Here is a 20,447-nt window from a genome sequence, read left to right as displayed (position 1 = left end):
ACAGGTATATAGAATTGAGCACATAGCCATGAAATCTCCATAGACAAACATTGGCAGTAGAATGACCTTACTGAAAAGCTCAGTGACTTCCAACATGGCACTGTCATAGGATGCCACCTTTCCAGCAAGTTCGTCAAATCTCTGCCCTGTTTGAGCTGCCCCGGTCAACTTTAAATGCTGTAATTGTGAAGTGGAAATGTCTAGGAGCAACAGCTCAGCCGCAAAGTGGTAGGCCACACAAACTCACAGAATGGGATCGGCGAGTACTGAAGCGCGTAGCATGTGAAAATTGCCTGTCCTCAGTTACAGAATTCCAAACTATCTCAGGAAGACACGTCAGCACAAGAACTGTCTGGAGGTTCACGAAATGGATTTCCATGGCCGAGAACATCACTATGCGCAACGTCATGCGCCGGCTGGTGTGGTGTAAAGCTCGCCGCCATTGGACTCTGGAGCAGTGGAAATGCGTTCTCTGGAGTGATGAATCATGCTTCACCATCTGGCAGTCCGACGGACAAATCTGGGTTTGGCGGATGCCAGGAGAACGCTACATGCCTCAATGCATAGTGCCAACTGTTAAGTTTGGTGGAGGAAGAAAAATTGTTGGGGTCTGTTTCATGGTCCGGGCTAGGGCCCTGAGTTCCAGTGACGGGAAATCTCAATGCTACAGCATACAATGACATTCTAGACGATTCTGTGCTTCCAACTTAGTGGCAACAGTTTGAGGAAGGCCCTTTCCTGTTTCAACATGACAATGCCTCCATGCACAAAGCAAGGTCCATACAGAAATGGTTTGTCACGATCGTTCTGGAAGAACACGACTAGCCTGCACAGAGCCCTGACCTCAACCCCATCGAACACCTTTGGGATGAATTAGAACACTGACTGCGAGCCAGGCATAATTGGCCCACATCAGTGCCCAACCTCACTAATGCTTGTGGCTGAATGGATGCAAGTCCCCGCAGAAATGTTTCAACATCTAGTGGAAAGCCTTCCCAGAAGAGTGGAGGATATCAAAGCAGCATAGGGGGGGGACCAATACCATAATAATGCCCATGATATTGGAATGAGAAGTTCGACGAGCAGGTGTCAACATACAAACAGTTGAAATCGGAATTTTACATACAGTGACGTTTTTCAACCACTCCACAAATATCTTGTTAACTAACTATAGTTTTGGCAAGTCGGTTAAGACATCTACTTTGTGCATGACAATTTTTCACAGACCAATTATTTAACTGTATCACAATTCCAATGGTCAGAAGCAAACATGCACTCAATTAGTATTTGGTAGCATTGCCTTTAAAATGTTTAACTTGGGTCAAACATTTCAGGTAGCTTCAACAAGCTTCCCACAATAAGATTTTGGACCATTCCTCCTGACAGAGCTGGTATAACTGAGTCAGGTTTGTCAGCCTCCTTGCTCGCACAGACTTTTTCAGTTCTGTCCACAAATTTTCTATGGGATTGAGGTCAGGGCTTTGTGATGGCCACTCCAATACCTTGACCTTGTTGTCCTTAGGCCATTTTGCCACAACTTTGGAAGTATGCTTGGGGTCATTGTCCATTTGGAGACCCATTTGCGACCAAGCTTTAGCATCCTGACTGATGTCTTGAGATGTTGCTTCAATATATCCACCTAATTTTCCTGCCTCACGATGCCATCTATTTTGTGAAGTGCACCAGTCCCTCCTGCAGCAAAGCACCCCCACAACATGATGCTGCCACCCCCGTGCTTCACGGTTGTGATGGTGTTCTTCGGCTTGCAAAAGCCTCCCCTTTTTCCTCCCAAGCATAACGATGGTCATTATGGCCAAACAGTTCTATTTTTGTTTCATCAGACCAGAGGACATTTCTCCAAAAAGTACGATCTTTGTCCCCATGTGCAGTTGCAAACCGTAGTTGCAAACCGTATGCCGGTTTTGGAGCAGTGGCTTCTTCCTTGCTGAGCGGCCTTTCAGGCTATGTCGATATAAGATTAGTTTTACTCTGGATTTGGATACTTTTGTGCTCGTTTCCTCCAGCATCTTCACAAGGTCCTTTGCTGTTGTTCTGGGATTGATTTGCACTTTGCGCACATCTCTAGGAGACAGAACGAGTCTCCTTCCTGTGCGGTATGACGGCTGCGTGGTCCCATACTTTTATACTATATATTGTTTGTACAGATGAGCGTAGTACCTTCAGGCATTTGGAAATTGCTCCCAAGGACAAACCAGACTTGGAGGTCTACACATTTTTGCTGAAGTCTTGGCTGATCCCTTTTGATTTTCCCATGACGTCAAGCAATGAGGCACTGAGTTTGAAGGTAGGCTTAAAATACATCCACAGGTACACCTCCAATTGACTCAAATGATGTCAGTTAGCCTATCAGAAGCTTTAAAGCCATGACATAATTTTATGGAATTTTCCAAGCTGTTTAAAGGCAGTCATCTTAGTGTATGTAAACTTCTGACCCACTGGAATTGTGATAGTGAATTATAAGTGAAATAAACTGTCTGTAAACAATTGTTGGCAAGACATTTGTGGAGTGGTTGAAAAACGGGTTTTAATGACGCCAACCTAAGTGTATGTAAACTTCCGACTTGAACTGTATGTTCACTGTGACAGACAAGCAAACCGCGTCAAATAGTACTGTTGGGTTCTGAAAATATGAAATATATTTATTCATGTCCCTGAGGGAGAGAGGGGAATGTATAACGTTTACATTCTGTCCGTATGCATTATTGTTAGCCAGAAGGGACCATATGGTAGGAAGAGAGAAACATTCTGGGAAGAGTCAACATGACAGCCGTGAGTAGGAATGAGTGAGCACTTTGGGGCAGAGGTCAGGTCAGCTGAAGTGAGGAAGAACAGATATCATTAAGGTTCTATCTAGCAACAGAGATGCATTGGCTGTTCAGATGCGTAGGAGGAGACTCAGCATAGGAAAAAGGGTAAAAAAAATAAATAAAAAATTTTCTTTTTTTTTTGTAACTTTAATTTAACTAGGCCCAATGGGTGAACAAACTTGGTTTAAGCTTTACTAATCACCCGTGAGTTTTAATAGGTTCATTTCGAACCTAACAGTACTAATAGCATAAAATCAGCACCATGGACAGCTTTCGGTCAATTCCCAGTAAATCTGACCCATCGCTTTTGTTAGTGTAACATGGAACATTTTTGCAAATGTCTATTTCCTTGAGCGCTTTTGCAGACAATGTATTAGGCGTTTTGTTAGCAGCCGCTGTTTATATTTTGGTGCAACCAGCGTTGCACTACAGTGAAACCAGCGTTGAAGATGGAATCCGCAGTAGGTAAAACAGCCCCACTTCCCCCTCCCCTATGGCCGTATTGATTTGTTGACGAAGCAGAGTTGGGGAGAGTCGCGCATCGTGATGAAAAAGAAATTGCAGTACACCGCTGTTCTATTGCACATGCAATGATGTCAGAGGGGAATAAACAGTGTTCGTTGTCTACAGAAACCTCATTGTCATATCACAAACGGACATCGCAGTTTCACCATTAAAAATTTCAGCTTTTAACCCCGACACAGGGTTAGAGTTCGAGGGAGAAGTGTCAGGGTTCTGGTAGCATTGCATATTTTGTATTTCCACATTAGTGCGACATCGAAAATTGTACATATTTGTTCCAGTTGCCAAAAACAATTTCCCCTCGGGAATCGGGGATGCACTTGGTCAAAAAAAAAAAAAATATTTTTTATTTTATTTTATTTTTTAAAAATCTGGGCTAGAAGTGTGTGCATGTTTGTGTACCTGTTGTGGACGAGCTCAGCCATGAGCTTTAGGACAGGAGTGGTGCATGCTGGTACGTGGTACCAGAGTTCTATTGCTCTCTGCAGAATGGGCATGTAGGCTGGGTAGCTGGTGGAGGGGTTAAGGACAAAACTGTCAACCAATCACATCTCCGCTGCTACAGTGATTCCCTATTCTGCGACAGATGGTCTTATTTCTTCTAGACAACGCATTCCTAACATTCTGTAACCGTGCAACCTCCTAAACCCTGGTCAGTAAAGGTCAGGGGTTACAGGTCAGAGGACAGGATTGAGGGTGTATAGAGGTCTGGGGTCAGTGAAGGATACATCCAGTCGAAGAGCATCATGAAGCTGGTCTTGGCGTTGAAGGCAAAGGCGATACCTCGCAGGTCTCTGACCAGTCCCACCAACGTCCTCTTGGCCTCCTGCTCGTTGAACGTGTTGGTGCTGAACATCTGAGCAACCGCTTCAAACGCTGCCGTCAGGGGCAGCATGAACTGTTCAAACTGGTCCTCATCCTCACCTACACACACGAAAAGGTGAAAGAATGAAAAGTTATCCAAATAAGAAATATTACTGATAATTGTGTTGATAGGTGTGTGTGTCTACCTAGGTCGACCATCAGCAGACGTCCCAGTGCGGTGTAGAATGTGGTGCGGCATCTCATGTCGCTGAGGTTTGATTGGTTGTTCACACCCAGGAAGGAGAAGTGCTCACTCTGACATAGGAGAAAAGCAAAAGGCATTACCGAAAAATAACTGGATCAAAAGGCATAAATTGAGTTTCAGGTGGTTAGGGGTCAGGGTCAGGGTTCTTACTGTGTGGTTGTTCAGCATGAACTGAACAGCGCTGAGTTTCACCAACTTCCTCACACTGCTGTATGTACACACACACCGTCAAGGAGACAACACAGGAGCTGGAATATAACAGAAAACGAAACCCCACCCCTTTTCACACACACGGTAAAGGATATCCTATGGAAAGGTCGTTGAGTAACTGAAGTGTCTTGGAGGTGATCGGTTCACACTGGCCCCAGTACTTCAGATTGGTGATGCTGCAATCACAAATGGTAATCAATCAATCGTTACTTCATAGTACCAGTACTAGTACCAATACCACAGTAAACTCACATTTTTCCGATGAAGACGCTCAGTACCATGGTCTCATCATTTAGCCCCAGAACCTCTGACAGCCGCCGGTACAGCTGGGACACACACAGACACACGTCATTAACCATTGGAACACCCCCTAGAGAGAGATCAGCTACACAGCTAAAGTAGGAGAGAACTAGGATATAAATCATCTGCTAGCAGTGTGACACCAGCCATACATCTCCACAGGGTTGAAGACAACACACACCCATCAACTCTGCTCTCATCTCCCCAGCATGGCCGTGTGTGAGCAAAATGCCCTTTCTGAACAAACATGCGCACTTTACCTCCCTCCCCCCCCTTACTAGCTCTGACTTTGCTGATAGTAAACTAGTTTATTTAGGAAAAGCGTACTATTAATGAGAACATGCATACGGAAAGTATTCAGACCCCTTCTCCACATTTTGTTACATTACAGCCTTATTCTAAAATTGATTTAATTGTTTCCCCCCCCTCAATCTACACACAATACCCCATAATGGCAAAGCAAAAAAAACAGGTTGACATTGTTTCTAATGTATATCAAATAAAACAATAATATTACATTTCCATAAGTATTCAGACCCTTTACTTAGTTGAAGCATCTTCGGCAGTGATTACAGCCAAGTCTTCTTGGGTATTTTTTATTTGACCTTTATTTAACTAGGCAAGTCAGTTAAGAACAAATTCTTATTTTCAATGATGGCCTAGGAACAGTGGGTTAACTGCCTTGTTCAGGGGCATAATGACAGATTTTTACCATGTCAGCTCGGGGATTCGATCCAGCAACCTTTCGGTTACTAGTCCAATGCTCTAACCACTAGGCTACCTGATGCTACAAGCTCGGCACACCTGTATTTGGGGAGTTGTCCCATTCTTCTCTGCAGATCCTCATAAGTGCTGTCAAGTTGGATGGGGAGGATAGCTGCACAGCTATTTTCAGGCCTCTCCAGAGATGTTCGATCAGGTTCAAGTCTGGGCTCTGGCTGGGCCACTCGAGATTCAGAGACTTGTCCGGAAACAGGTTTTCGTCAAGGATGTCTCTGTACTTTGCTCCGTTCATCTTTCCCTTGATCCTGACTAGTCTCCCAGTCCCTAAAAAACATCCCTGCAGCATAATGCTGCCACCACCATGTTTCACCGTAGGGATGGTGGCAGGTTTACTCCAGATGTGACGCTTGGCATTCAGGCCAAAGAGTTCAATCAGACCAGAGAATCTTGTTTCTCATAGAGTTCTTTAGATTACTTTTAGAAAACTCCAAGCGGGCTGTTATGTGGCTTCCGTCTGGCCACTAATATAAAAGGCCTGATTAGTGCAGATATGGTTGTCCTTCTAGAAGGTTCTCCCATCTCCACAGAGGAACTCTGAAGCTCTGTGAGAGTGACGGGTTCTTTGTCACCTCCCTGACCAAGGCCCTTCTCCCCCGATTGCTCAGTTTGGCCGGACGGACATCTTTAGGAAGAGTTGGTTCCAAACTTCTTCCATTTAACTATGATGGAGGCAAGTGTTCTTGAGGACCTTCAATGCTGCATACATTTTATTCCCCACATCTGTGCCTTGACACAATCCTGTCTCGGAGCTCTATGGACTATTCATTTGACCTCATGGCTTGGTTTTTGCTCTGACATGCACTGTCAACTGTGGGACCTTATATAGACAGGTGTGCCTTTCCAAATCATGTCCAATCAATTGAAATTTACACAGGTGGACTCCAATCAAGTTGTAGAAACATCTCAAGAATGATGGGAACAGGATGCAACTGAGCTCAATTTCCAGTCTCATAGAAAAAGTTCTTAAGACTTATGCAAATAAGGTATTTCTGTTTTGTCATTATGGGGTAGTGTGTATAGATTGATCCATTTTAGAATAAGGCTGTAACGTAACAAAATGTGGAAAAGGGGAAGGGGTCTGAATACTTTCCGAATGCACTGTATGTGGTTTTCCAACCTAGCTATCTTCAGATAAAATCTCTAACTAAGTCGCTAAATGTTTAAAATGCCAAATGAAAATGTGAGGTAGTGTGTGTGGTAGAGTGTTAAATTGAGCAGAGCTGAGGGTGATTTGCCTAAGTAGCGGGAGGGAGGGGGATTAGAGTGAGGGGTATTATAGAGGGGTATGCATGTATCATCTGCTGGTCTTTATTGTTCTTTAATCTGACAGGTCAGACTCATACGGTCCATCTCACACAACTTGAAATATCAGACATTCCAGAGCCCTCATCATACAAATTATTCTAGAACTCCCCTGCCTCCACCCCACTTCCATTGGGCTCTTTCTGGCTAGCCATGTTAGCAGTAACACTGACCATGTCACTAGGAAGGGGTAGGAGAGGATTACTATAACACCAAACAGACATGTAGCGCGGGGGGGGGGGCTGCTCTCTCTACTGTCGCCACTTATCTGGGCTGTTCACATTTTGCAGCCTCTGCCCAGCACAAAGAAAACGCAGTCAGTCAGCCCAAGTTGTATTGTAGAAAGGCTGTGTCTGCTCTAACACACCCACAGACAATGGAGTCTGGGACAAAAGAGCTGCTAGTTAAAATATAACACATAACTCTCACTAGTAACAGTCTAAAAGAGGGAGGGAGAGAGAAAGAGGGAGGGAGGGAAAGAGATTAACAGAGTTAGTCAGACATTTAATAGGATAAACTGTATTGTCTAGGCTTGGGTGCTATCCAGATTTTCATATCGTCCTTCTCTCATCCCGGGATTTATGGTATTACTGGCATAGCACACAAGGGGGTGCTAAAAATGCAAGAAAAGTCCATTGGGCATCCATTACCAGAATGCTAACAAATTTAGCACAAACAAATAGCGAAATCACAGATGCTGTTAGCTAAATGCTAACAAGCAAAAACAAACATAAAATAATTGCAAAGACAGGAAAATTCAGCTTATAAAGTTATACAATAATGGCTAGTAGCTACCAAATATCATTTTTGGCGAATGTGGCCATTTACAAGAGAAATTGTGTAAATGAACAAAGGGGAGGCAGCATGTGTACAACACGGAGCAGATGGGAGAAGAGGGGATTTTTAAAAATAATAATTTATAAAAAATACAAAAAGTAGAATCGCTAGTAAGGAGCAAAGGAAAACAAAATGGTAGCTGTACAGACAACTCATCCAGAGCTCTAACTTCTGGCAAGCAATCAATTAAAAAATATCTGATGGCAAACACTTAGTAGTTTCATACATGTTTAACTTCACCTTATGTGCGCTGTACAGACAGAGACTTGCCAATAGATACAGAACACCATTAGCTCGCTTTCTCCCATTGTGCTATTTACTGTACTAACACGTGACTGGCTCAACTGTTTCCTGGGGAACTACGGTAAGCTTCATAATGTGATAGGCGAAATGAAGAACGCAATCGGCTTAATCTCCAAACGTATTGCACAAGTTGACTGAAGGCATTCACTTAAAAAGTAGCTCCAACTATTCAAGTGTATTGAAAAACTGCAAAGAAAAACCATCCTGTGGCTTTTTCCAAACACCCTGGTATACGGTATACCGCTCAAGCCTAGCATTGTCCTTGGTGGGGGAAATTGTCCTAGACACAACATTTGCTGTGGATCATCTCAACATTAGATCACATTTCAGGTCTGAAGCATAACAGTATGTGTGTGGTAATAGTACTTACCTTGGAGGACTTTTGCACCTGGTCTCCGATGTAGATTTTCCTGAACTGTTCGAAGAAGCTGAGCATGGCCAACTCCAACCGCTCGTTACCCGCCTGGGCCAGCCGCGAGTCTGTTAGGTTCATCAGCTGGAGCACCCTGAGACGACACACACACACTGATCAATTCATCTGCTTCAGCATCCATAGCAGGGCTGTCCCAGACAACAACAAATCTTCGACCGAGAGCAGTCCTGTTCTTTCCACTGATCGAAATGTTTCTTTCCATTTATTGACAGACACACCCTCCTATGTGTTTGAATAAAAATTACATATGCAATGAGCTTGTCCGATGCTTTAAGCACACTGTTTGATTACATGATTACGATACAGAAAACTCAAAAGAGCCCGATGGTCACACTTTTTTTTTTTAAATGACAGTGAGTGCCTGTGCGACTGGCGCACGTTGTCTCGCTCTCCTCCCTACTGCAGCGAAAAGGTACCACAGCAACTGTTTATTGCGCTGTCCGTGCTGATGCTGCACCATCATTACAGCCATTTCGTTGTTTTACTTGTTTCTAACTGAAAAGTTTTGGTTACCGAAATCCCTAAATTGTTTAGGAAAAACATTCCCTAATTCCCTCAACCCTTGCTCTCTTACGTGAAACATGTAAGCATCGCATCCGACCAATATGGCCTGACCTATAGCCCATCACATAAACAAACTCAGAACACTGCTGTTAGATTACAATATCATTTTTTCTGACCATTTAGAAGTGTAAACAAAGTGTCCGTTGGAACAAAAATACCAGTCTATTCTAATGAAAAATAAAGTGTGAAGCCTTTATTAAAGCAATGAAAAGCGTAAAGAAATTGCTGTGAAATTGCTTTATGCAACATTTTGTCGTTGCATGAGGCTTGGTGCACACGGAATCAGTAAGCTATTAAGCACATTTAACAGTTAGGCTATTGATTATAGACCCAATTTTCTTAGACAATTAGGCAAGGGCTGTTTCCTCGTCTGCTGCCTCCGCCGCAATGTCCTCAATCCCCATATATTATGCACATAGCAACATAGGGAAAAGAGCCAATTCTACAGTGCACTAAAGACAATGTTTCAGAACCGTTGACAACGACTGTATCCAATGTGGGAGAAAGTGCATGTTATAAAATAATATTTGATTTATTAGTGTTGCAACATTTTTTACAGCCTATCGACCAATCAATGGACCAGTGGACTAAATGGGGTCAGCCCTAATCCAGACAAATATTTCCAATAGGACATGTAGGTGGCGGTATTGGTTAGGGTGAGGTTGCATGTGTGCGGACATACCGGCAGACTAGTTCTCCGTCCATGGCATCTTGTTCATCTGTGGAGGCGAAGGACACTCTTCCTCCAATGACCGCCCCGATTATATACACCAACCATGTTAACCTTCCTGTAGAGATATAATTATATACACCAACAACAACAACAACAACCTGCCTGGTAACAAAAACATGTTTGTTTAAAGCGCTATTTTGTCACATATTTCTTTGATTGATTGAGAGGGAGAGAGACTCACCCTCCTGGACAGTGATGTCGATGGTACTAGAGTTGGTAGACTGCAGTAGTTCCTGGTAGGTCTGTGCTGATTGGTCAAAGAGCTGGACCAATAGGGCACAGGTCTTCTCGTATTCACAGCGACCGATGGTGGAGAGCTGGTCTAACTGCTGCTGGACTAAACCTGCGTCATCTAGAGGGTCCTCAAGCCCATCCCTACACACACACACACACACACACACACACATGAAAATGGTTTCAAAGTTCCACAATTTGACCTGTGAGTTTGAGACAGTTACCTGAGGATGATACAGACAGACTCGAGGCGGGAGGTGATGTAGGCCTTGGTGACTTCAGGTGTGTATGTCTCTAGCAGGTGAGGCTCGGTGGCTTTAACGTAAGGGACCGACGCTGCCAGGCGCTGCCACAGGCTCAACAGGTAGTGGACAGAGTTAGGCGCAAACTCCCAGTGCTGAAACACACAATATAAAAAGGTTAACATACAACAACGACAATCTTTTTCTGATACATCAATAAGGAGGAAAAAGGTTTCAGCAGAACATTAACGCTTGCATCTAACATACCATCCCACCCCACGCACAAGTGACATGACTAAGGCATAGGAGCTCACACACACAGTACCTGTAAACTGGTGACAGTAAAGTTGGCTATAAGCCTGATGACTTCTGGGTAGTTTTCTACTTTGACCAGCTCTCCTAGCTGGTAGTTACTCTTCAGCCGTGCCAACAGACGACAAAACTCATGGTAGTTGTTAGGGTCTGACAGGCTCTGGAATACAAGCACAGCGGCTCTGGTTGAGGCACACGATGTGGTATCAGAGAGATATGGGTCAGCAAGAAAAAGAACCCAAAAAGCAAGGATGGATCTGAAGGGAGAACATCATTTCACACAGCACAGGGGCATGTAGCCTAGTGGTTAGAGCGTTGGACAAGTAACTGAAAGGTTGCAAGACCGAATCCCCAAGCTGACATGGTAAAAATATGTCGTTCTGCCCCTGAACAAGGCAGTTAAGCCCACTGTTCCTAGGCCGTCATTGAAAATAAGAATTTGTTCTTTACTGACTTGTCTAGTTAAATAAAGGTAAAAAAACAAAAACAAATGTTTTACATGTAACACGCAACAGTGTGTGTGTGTAATACCTGCGGGTTCTCTAGTATCCTCTTGACTCCGTCCACCAGGTGAGAGAGGAACTTGGCTCGCTCTGCGTTGTTGAACAGAGACCTCCGCACCGACGCTATCTGGACTAGACACGACAACACCTACACACACACACAATTAAACACTACATCCATTATGCTCTGAAGTGAATATACCAGACACACGTTCAGCTTTACTCACCAACGGGGACAGGGAGGGAGGGATGGAATGATACAAATCAAAAAAGAGCTGGAGAGTGGAGGAATCCAAAAACGCTGCGAGAGAAAGAGAGACCAGTTAGGTTACTACACAGTAATGGGTGGCACAGCCCAGCTATTTTACAGAATTGTCAGAAGGTGTCACCTGATCTCCAAGAGGTGGGGATCTGAACAGTGCAGAGGTCATCAGAGGACTCGTCTGTGGACGTTCCGATGAAGTCATAGTTCAGACAGTTGTGGCTGAGCTTCAGCAGCTGCATCAGCAGACCATGCTGACTCTCATCATTCAGGTTCAGGTTCTTACCCGACGCCTACACACACACATGTACACAGGTCACAAGAATGACTGGAAATGTCAATACGTTACTACAATCTCTAACACACAAGCTGCTGCTGCTGCTACTACGACTATTGCTACTGCCACCACCACTAAACACACACCTGTTTGAGGAGATTGCAGGACAGGGTGAATATGTCGAAGAGGGACGAGTCTCTGAACGACGACGCAATCTTCCTGTGTTTGGTCAGTGGGTGGCTGGTGTCTGCCTGTACACGCAAACACAGATTTAACTCACACACACACTCACACACACACTTTCAAAAACACATACAACACCACCACTTTAAATGAGAGGAAAGAAGGGGAAATAAGAGTAGCTCATTTTCCCCCAACATCGGACACCCCCTAACATCGGACACTCTCTAGCGGTTGGAGGATTAAAATCACCTCGAGCTCAACATTTAAACGGCCTGGAACATAACAGTGCGTTTTGCGACTGAAGACACCCTTCTAGCTAGCTGACCACCGATTTCCATTGCAGTTTATGCAAGTTAGGTTTTGAGAGTTTTCAACAACAAACAAAAAAAAAGTCAAATTTTGTGGGACACGCTGTATATTGTCAAATTCGACTGCGCGACAGACCACACATTTAATATCAAACTTTTACCTAAATTATTCATGCTCATGTATATGTGAATATTAATCCGTTATCTACTTTCTCAAAACATAAGATGAATGTGTAAAACACTGAAGACGGCGTTGAAGAACCATTAAGAGTCTACAGGAGGGCACACCGGGCAATGGAAAGTTGACAGGCAAGCCATTGTTTTTTTTACTGGAAGGCTAGCCAACTATCTAGTAAACACTTCAGATACGAGGTTGGTGTCTCTTTTTTAAAACTAAATTAAAAACAGACAGATCTTGTAATTTAACAAAATAGTACGGTGGCCAATAACTGGGGACTGCATGCCGATAATACAGGATGTATTCTTTTTTTAGCTAATTGCTAACCTGTTAGCTAACATTTTTACTAGACCAATGATCACAAAACATTAAATGGCTTGATCACAAGACACCTTCAACAGTGTTAATAGATTTCTTAAACGCTGTTGAATATGCCAATAACACGAGGTGCTACGCTAGAGAGGTGTGGAGGAGAGGAAAGAGGGAGAGGTAGTGTACCTGGTTGATCTCATTGGTCAGTTGGGATAGGATGGTGACGCCTATGATGCAGTGTTCTACACTGTCCTGCTGACAGACAGACAGATACAGGCAGATTCGATCAGCTCACTTCCTGTTTCAAGAAAACACATTCTATTGGCTTAAAACACATTCTATTGGCGACACACGGTTGTACCTGTAGGAAGCGTGTGACGTCCGCGATTACGTTTCTGAAGACATAGTCGTCTTTCTGACAGTCGAACCAGCCAAGCTTGGTGATCCTGGAGGAGACAAACACGGAGAGAATTACTCACATGGAGGAGAGACGGATGAGGAGGAGGAGAGAGGACAGCAAAGAGACGTTTACCTGGAGTACAGCTGGATCAGAGCCTGGGTAACAAACTCGGCCAACTTCGGCCGCGTCGCCAGATAGTTTAGCACATAGTTCCCTGCACACACACACAGATATGAGCCTTATGGACTGACTTGTGGAGCATGAATATAGACTGGTGGGATGTGTGTGACTGAGTCTTACGGATGTCAATGCGATGCTCCAAAGGAAGAGGGTTGCTTGTACGCGATACCAGTTTAGACAGACAGGTAGCTGCAAGGAGTTGAGAGTAGGAAGACTGGAGAGAGAAAGAGGGGAATATGGGGATACAGGCATAAACAGGAGACACCGCAACATCAGCGGAGCTTTTTTTGATCAAGTAATAATGTAATATCAACAGTTTATTGATATAGCGTCAGTGTGTGTGTGTATACTACTCACGCTGCCTCTCTCCAGTAGTAGCTGACACTTGCTGAGACAGTCGGGGCTGTTAGTGAACTCCACCAGGGCTTTCTCTGCCTGCAGCCTCACCCCCGTCTCTGTTGTCTCGTACAGCTGCTTACATAGGATCTCTAACTGGGCTAGGCTCTACACACACACATGAGAGAGAGACATGAAGTGAGTAGAGCACTAAAAGCGTTCCGTGTCAACCGCCAGGAGACGGGTGTATAGGTGTATTAGGCTGTGTTCAGTACGGCACAACGATGTAGAGCGTTCAGACAGAAATAAGACAAGACCACAGCCCATTTTACACAACAGACATGCCTCGCTCTCATTTCTACAACAAGGAGAAAGTTAACCAAAATAAACATTCAGCAGCACCCTATTGAACGTGCCCCTAGTTAGATAGAAACACAGGGGCGAGACAGACAGAGACGGGTGTAGTAGTGGTTAAAGGGGCTGGATGGGACTAGTCACCAGATAGTGTGTTGTACTGGGGTAATGGTTAGTTAACTTACTAACATACCAACTAAACCCATCCACCTAACTGACACTAAATCCACCAGTAACACTGCTGCCGACTATTCACCTCAGCTACCGTCAGTAACACCATTGTTGTAAAGAACTATTTACCTAATCACGCACCTCCCAGCTAGCCTGACCGACACCATATTGTTTCAAGGACTAGTCAGCAGAATCCCACAGATAGTGTGACGCTAGCTGCTGATATAGTACAGTATGTACTAGTATAGATAGGGTGGGAGCCACATGGCTGGTGAGAAGAGGACTGCCACGCATAGATAAGAGCTCAATACCCCCATCACTACTGTTGACACACACACACTAATATGGCTCCTATGAATACACAGTCATGATGCTGTGTAGTCCATAGCTGGCTAAGGATGTGGGCTACCTAGAGCATGTCATACCAGGTTCCTGAGAACAGTGTCAAGATCTAAAGGTTTGAGCAGGCCAAAATAGAATGTGCGTGTCTAGAGCGTGCAGTGTGTGTGTGTCGTGCATGATGACTTCGCAATAAGAGACTGTTACATCGCACGGTCAGGCATCCTGACCAGAAAGCGCATCCTGACCAGAAAGCGCATCCCTCAGTGCGAATGCACCTGCAGTAATTATTGATAAGCTATCTATCCGGGTCTCTCACGAGCCCGCTAAGCTAAAGTTACCTAAATACTGACACTGCAGATCTCTAAATTGTGCATTTCTATGCACAGAATTAACATGGGAGGGGTGAAGACAATTTAATCAACACATAGGTGTTGCTACATAGCTACATGGCCGACTTAGCTATCAACAAAATGATTAGCCAGATACTGTTGCATCAGCAGTGTAGCTGGCTAAGTTAAGTAGTCACCGACAGCTTGAGGTCACTACAAACACAAAAAGGATCTATGGACAGCATGAGGCAGATATACACAAAGACTTTGTCATTTCAACAGAAACACCATAGAAAGCACAGTAAATGTGTTTTACAGCATTAAACACTGACTCCCTTGTGGGTAAAATTATGAAAAATACTTAACTAATTGGAAGCCTCTGGTAAAAAAATACTTCAGCATAATGTATTTATTTTCAGTAATAGCTTATGCCTACTGTAGATTAAAATGATCTGTTCCAGGCAACAATCTCATGCTGTCGGGTGAGACATGAAGCTCAGACTATTTTAGTAAAGTGGGTGTGAAGTGGAATAACATTTTCAGCAGCTGCTGGATTGACTTGCTTATAAGTATCTTTATTGCTAGCCAACTTTGAATTACTGCATGTTTTCTAACCTAACCGAACTAGCTAGCTAGCTGGCTAACGTTGCCACAAGCCATTTCGGTCTTCACTAAATTGCTCGGCAAAATATTGACGTACAACCTAGGAAAACATCACCCAAAAATAAATGTTGTGATGATGATAGGCCTCGCTGTACAACAGCTTCTGAATGCAATAAAGAACACACTTGAGGTCAGATACATAACCGTTTGCAGACCAGGAGTGTCTGTATAGCCTCTCCCCACTAACCATTTGTTTAATTTAAACATTGTTCCATAATGTTACAGTATTAGCTAAACCTGTTCACTTTACCAGTAGTACGCAAACATTCAGTGGCACAGAAAGAAGAAAAAAAAGGTTGTGAGTCTGGTAAAAAATAAATCAGTGGTATTGTGTAGGCCAGGGCTTCCAACCCTGTTCCTGGAGAGCTACCGTCCAGTAGGTTTTCATTACAGCCCTAATCTAGCGCACCTGACAGGGTTCGCTTAGGAAAATTTGGCGCTGGACAAAGTGATTGGCAAGATTTCAATTTACTGGACATTTGAGAAACTTACCAGACATCCATATGCATTGGGTGGGTAATGCCTTAGGGCATCCACACACAGTGCTCAAAATCACATTCAGATTATTGCAATTCATCTTAATAGAAATTAGCCTGTAAAGTTTTTATTAAGTATGCCAACATGACGTGCTTTTCAATAAAACCTAACATTGTCCGTTGTGTCTTCGTCCCTGCTATAAATCATAAACTAATATAAATTTATAACACTTAGCCTTGAAGAACAAGTTGCCTACACAGTAATAAAACAATGTCAAAATATAATTTCCAAATGACCTATAGGCTATTTGTATGAACATTTTAATTAATAAATAACAAAACACGTTTTCAAATACAATCTAGGCCTCTCCAATTTCATTTAGCCTAGGCATGAACATTTTAATTAGGCCTAATAAATAACAAAAACATGGCTCTCTAGTAACACCTGGGCTGTCCCGCCCCACTCCCGCTGCGATTCAGCACCACAGCAGTGGAAGGAGGCCACTCCAGACAGTCACGAATTGAAAAAAATTATAAAACTGATGTTGGACAAACAAATTCGAATTGTAAATAAACATAATTTGTTAAGACTGGTACATTGAAAGAAAACTTATTTTACAATGCTCATGTGAAACAAAGACAGAGCCATGTATTTATGAAAGCACTTGTTTCCAAAGCTCAAATGATACCTCTTTTTACACTTCTACTGGGTGATGTTAAATCTATTGTAATTTAAACCATTGTGGGGTCTTGACTCGTGTCATGTGTGATATAAATGGCTTACTGATAACTCTGTTTCCTACTAAAGGCAGTTGGCTGCAAAACGAACTCACCGATGTGAATAGTTGGCAATGATGTTTCGTTTACAAGTTGCGCTACTGAATAAGCGCAACTAAAATGAACCAATTGCGCATGATACACATCATCACTCTACTCAAGCCATTCCAAATCTTTATACTATACATGACACAGGGGCAGCATATGCAGAACAGCTAGGACCAGGCCTGACCAACACAATCATTTGCCTCTAATTTACTTGCGTTTGCGGCGGGCCTTGGCCTGCTCAAAGGTAGTCGCTGCTGTTGGGAAGCTTGCAACCTTGTTACTAAGTCCTCAAGAAGGTGTGATCTTGACTCTGTCTCTGGTGTTTACTCTGTTTTGGAGAAAGAATCCCCTCTCAGCAGGTACACTGGAAACAGGGATAATCAACAAAATCTTTGCCAATTTTGGAGCACAACTGGTATTTCCATCTCCCAGACAATTTGGCAGGAAATTTTATTTACCAACTTTTCATTTAATAAAAAAATAAAAAAATAATGAATAGGTCAAAAGCAGGCATTTCCCAGCTAACAGAAACCCTGGCATCTGATTTGAATAATTAGCTGGTTGATCAGCTGCATCAAGTTAGTTACAACTGGGGTTGGATAGAAAAAAAACTACAGGAGAATAGCTCTCCAGGAACAAGGTTGGAGAGCCTTGGTGTAGGCTATAGCAATGTTTTATCTAGCCGTCTTATTTTAATTTGTTCAATGCCTCAATTGATTTCATAAACTATATTGGATATATGCTGTAGGTTCAAATCAACCCAAGATGAACACTGAAGATGGAACTCAACCTGTTCTCAACCACTACTTTGCCCCATTCTTCCAAGAGCTCACAGAGTTTGAATGAAGACCTCTGGTGAGGTACATGTACACACACAACTTGACATGTCCCTTGTCATCGGTCTTTTAACCCACAGTGCTGTCATTCAATTGATTTATTTTTCTATGCTTGTCCTAGGGGTGAGAAGAGCTGACAAATCCAAACTGAGGATGATTGTTCCGGAGCCCCATGAGGAACACCTGACACTTCGCAGACTTCTCGCTTCTGTCCAAATGGTCCCGTTGTGGGTTTCACTGCCTCTGCCCCTTACCCCAAATAGAGTTGCCTCTGATAGATCTAGGATTGTACCCAATCCCAATTGTAACTCTGTCTCTCCCTCCACAGCACACCCCAAATATAATTTTTTAATTAGTGTGGTAATGATGCTCCTATTTGGTTAAATGTGTTAACTGTTGTTACTTCTTTTGCTGTTACCAATTTGAATAAATGCATGTACAAATGTATTGTTTGTCTTATATTTAGATTAAGACACCAGATTTTCAGATTTTCCAGTTTAATACTGTCATTTTCATTTACAGCAAAGATGTAATACATTTCATAGTACTATTTTTTTTTACTGTAAAATATTACAGCATCTCTAAATGCACAGCAGGGTTGAGAATTTATTTTATTTTATTTAACTAGACAAATCAGCTAAGAACAAATTCTTATTTACAATGACGGCCTAGGAACAGTGGGTTAACTGCCTTCTTCAGGGGCAGAACGACAGATGTGTACCTTGTCAGCTCGGGGATTCGATCCAGCAACCTTTCGGGCAACTGGCCCAACGCTCTAACCACCAGGCTACCTATTAAGCTGGCAACTCCGGTACCAGTATAATGCTGTACATTTACAGGTAAACATTTTTCAATATAGTTTATGTATTCATTGCTTGAGGTGACAGCTGTAAGTGCTACCTAATGTCAATGGTACAAGGTGCCCACATGACAGCTCGACATAGCTAGCTTGTAGCTGGAATGCTGGCTATGTAGAATTGGCTGGAAAGCTGGCTAACGTTAACGTTAGTTGATTTGCTAATGCTATGCTAGCTAACTATGCGTGTCAGTTTCGCAATGGAACATTGTTCTGGTTGCATAATGTGCACGGTGTGGTTTAAGTAGCCAAATAACAACGATGCACGAGCTGTCGAGCTAGCGACATTGCTGCTCACAGCGTGTAAAAACTCAATGATATTTCGAAAGGGGTAGCGCGGGAGAAATGTATTGTGCTGCTTGTAAGCTAGCAACAGCCAACTCCTTCGCTAACCAATAGCACAACATTGAGGTCTGACCAAGCAAGCCAATCACAATCCAACAATTACATTTGCACATTAGATACATTTTAGTTCAGAGCGGCGAATGCGGTCTTGAGTTGCTAACCAATTAGTGCTAGCTAACAACTTAGCTAGCGTTACTGTAGCAAGTTAGCCCCCTCCATCTTCTCCTAGCTGGCAGATAGGCCTACCCATTGGACATATCTGTTGAAGGGTTTGTTTGGCGTTACTTCCTTAAATAGGCAATAGATAAAACACAATAACTAGCCGGTACAAGCGATACAATCGCCCAGTTGAAACCATCCTCTTTCATAAACAAAAATGTGTTCTGTCCGCATCTCTAGGTAGTTAGCTAGCTAAACGGCGAAAGTTAACGTTACACGATGACAGGCCACAAGTCAACACTGCAGCCCGCATCCTATACATATATCCCACACAACCTGTACGGCGACTGCTTAATGGATGCATTCACTCTATATATCAAATAACGTATCAAAATATATATTATAGCTCATTCAAATAGTTATTGTGGATTTATATACTACAAAAACATAAAGCTGTGGTTACCTGCACATGATCCGCCATTTTGCTCCATTCATGCTCCTCTCTCACTCCCCCTAACAAAGTGCATGCGCGCAGATTTTCACATTCAGTAAGCATTTACGCTCGCGAGTCGCGCAATCGTTACGAAAGTTGCCCGGTGCAACTTTACAGAATTTTAAAATCCGTAAAATAAAATACCGCTCACATAAAGCAAACCCCGCTCTTTGTTTACCTCGCTCTTAAAGGGAAACTGCTTAATTGCGTTATTTTCTGTTCTGAAATTAGTTTAATCAAACACTATAGAAAGGTTTATGAGTGTGGCACTGCATGCTAAACAGTAGTTAAATACGGTTAAATATGTAGTCTTCCAGTCCTACGTGTCTGCTTTGGGGATTGGGGACATACATGTTGTAAACCTTTGCTTCCTTTAATAATGCTTTGTTTCACAGTCTAGATGGGCCAACATAAGTCTAAAGGTCTCATGTGGTCACACATCATGGAAGGCTGGTTTCAAACTACTTGTACACTACACCACATTTTGACCTAATTATTCTTGCAGATATCCAGCTGAGTTACAGGCCCAATGTGACTGACAGGATTTGAACTTGGGTCTCCAGGTTCCAAAAAAAGCACATAACCCCCTATACCAAAACCTGTGCAATCGCTCAGTGAACCATTGGGGAGCCAAAACAAGTCATCAGGTCTCAGCTAAAGTTACTCAAGTCAATCACCTCTGTTACACTTTTACATGATCACAGATGGACCAGTAGGCCTAAAAGACCATTCTCAGTGAGGTCATGCCAGGGCCATTCTCATGAATATGGATTTCCAGGACAGTTCCATGTTTTACCACCAGATGACACCCCCCTCTAACAGTCTATGGTTGAATCGTTTGGTTGAAAAAAAAAAAAAAAAGTGCCTGCTTTATGACTACAGGATAATATATTGTAAATGTCATCATGTCTCAATGGGAAGGTCTGCTGGTGAGATGAGAGGTATACCCTGGTGTTGTCCAGTCACAGTCTGACCTAACCTATCTGC

The 20,447-nt window shown here is 43.1% G+C and overlaps 1 protein-coding gene across 4 annotated transcripts in view; it reads right to left on the bottom strand.

Annotated features, from left to right (window-relative positions):
* Positions 1–19,587, bottom strand: part of LOC112219579 (exportin-7) — a 32,968-nt gene extending 13,381 nt beyond the window's left edge. For 2 of the 4 annotated variants that reach the window (XM_024380932.2, XM_024380934.2), the window contains exons 1-21: positions 19,431–19,587; positions 13,633–13,779; positions 13,396–13,489; positions 13,228–13,309; positions 13,057–13,141; positions 12,882–12,950; positions 11,861–11,965; positions 11,565–11,730; positions 11,403–11,476; positions 11,204–11,323; positions 10,686–10,832; positions 10,343–10,515; positions 10,066–10,259; positions 9,834–9,939; positions 8,525–8,660; positions 4,882–4,955; positions 4,725–4,805; positions 4,570–4,633; positions 4,361–4,469; positions 4,079–4,274; positions 3,753–3,860 (exon numbers count right to left, since the gene is read on the bottom strand). In XM_024380932.2, coding sequence (XP_024236700.1) covers positions 3,753–3,860; positions 4,079–4,274; positions 4,361–4,469; positions 4,570–4,633; positions 4,725–4,805; positions 4,882–4,955; positions 8,525–8,660; positions 9,834–9,939; positions 10,066–10,259; positions 10,343–10,515; positions 10,686–10,832; positions 11,204–11,323; positions 11,403–11,476; positions 11,565–11,730; positions 11,861–11,965; positions 12,882–12,950; positions 13,057–13,141; positions 13,228–13,309; positions 13,396–13,489; positions 13,633–13,779; positions 19,431–19,523 — 2,423 coding nt within the window. In that variant the 5' untranslated portion in view covers positions 19,524–19,587. The remainder of the gene's footprint in view (positions 1–3,752; positions 3,861–4,078; positions 4,275–4,360; positions 4,470–4,569; positions 4,634–4,724; positions 4,806–4,881; positions 4,956–8,524; positions 8,661–9,833; positions 9,940–10,065; positions 10,260–10,342; positions 10,516–10,685; positions 10,833–11,203; positions 11,324–11,402; positions 11,477–11,564; positions 11,731–11,860; positions 11,966–12,881; positions 12,951–13,056; positions 13,142–13,227; positions 13,310–13,395; positions 13,490–13,632; positions 13,780–19,430) is intronic. The other 2 variants (XM_024380933.2, XM_024380935.2) reach the window with 1 other exon arrangement.
* Positions 19,588–20,447: the final 860 nt, after the last annotated feature.

Source organism: Oncorhynchus tshawytscha, linkage group LG20 (assembly GCF_018296145.1).
Source record: "Oncorhynchus tshawytscha isolate Ot180627B linkage group LG20, Otsh_v2.0, whole genome shotgun sequence".
NCBI lineage: Eukaryota > Metazoa > Chordata > Actinopteri > Salmoniformes > Salmonidae > Oncorhynchus > Oncorhynchus tshawytscha.
Note: the sequence above shows the minus strand (reverse complement) of the source record. Positions and strands in the feature narration are given on the sequence as shown.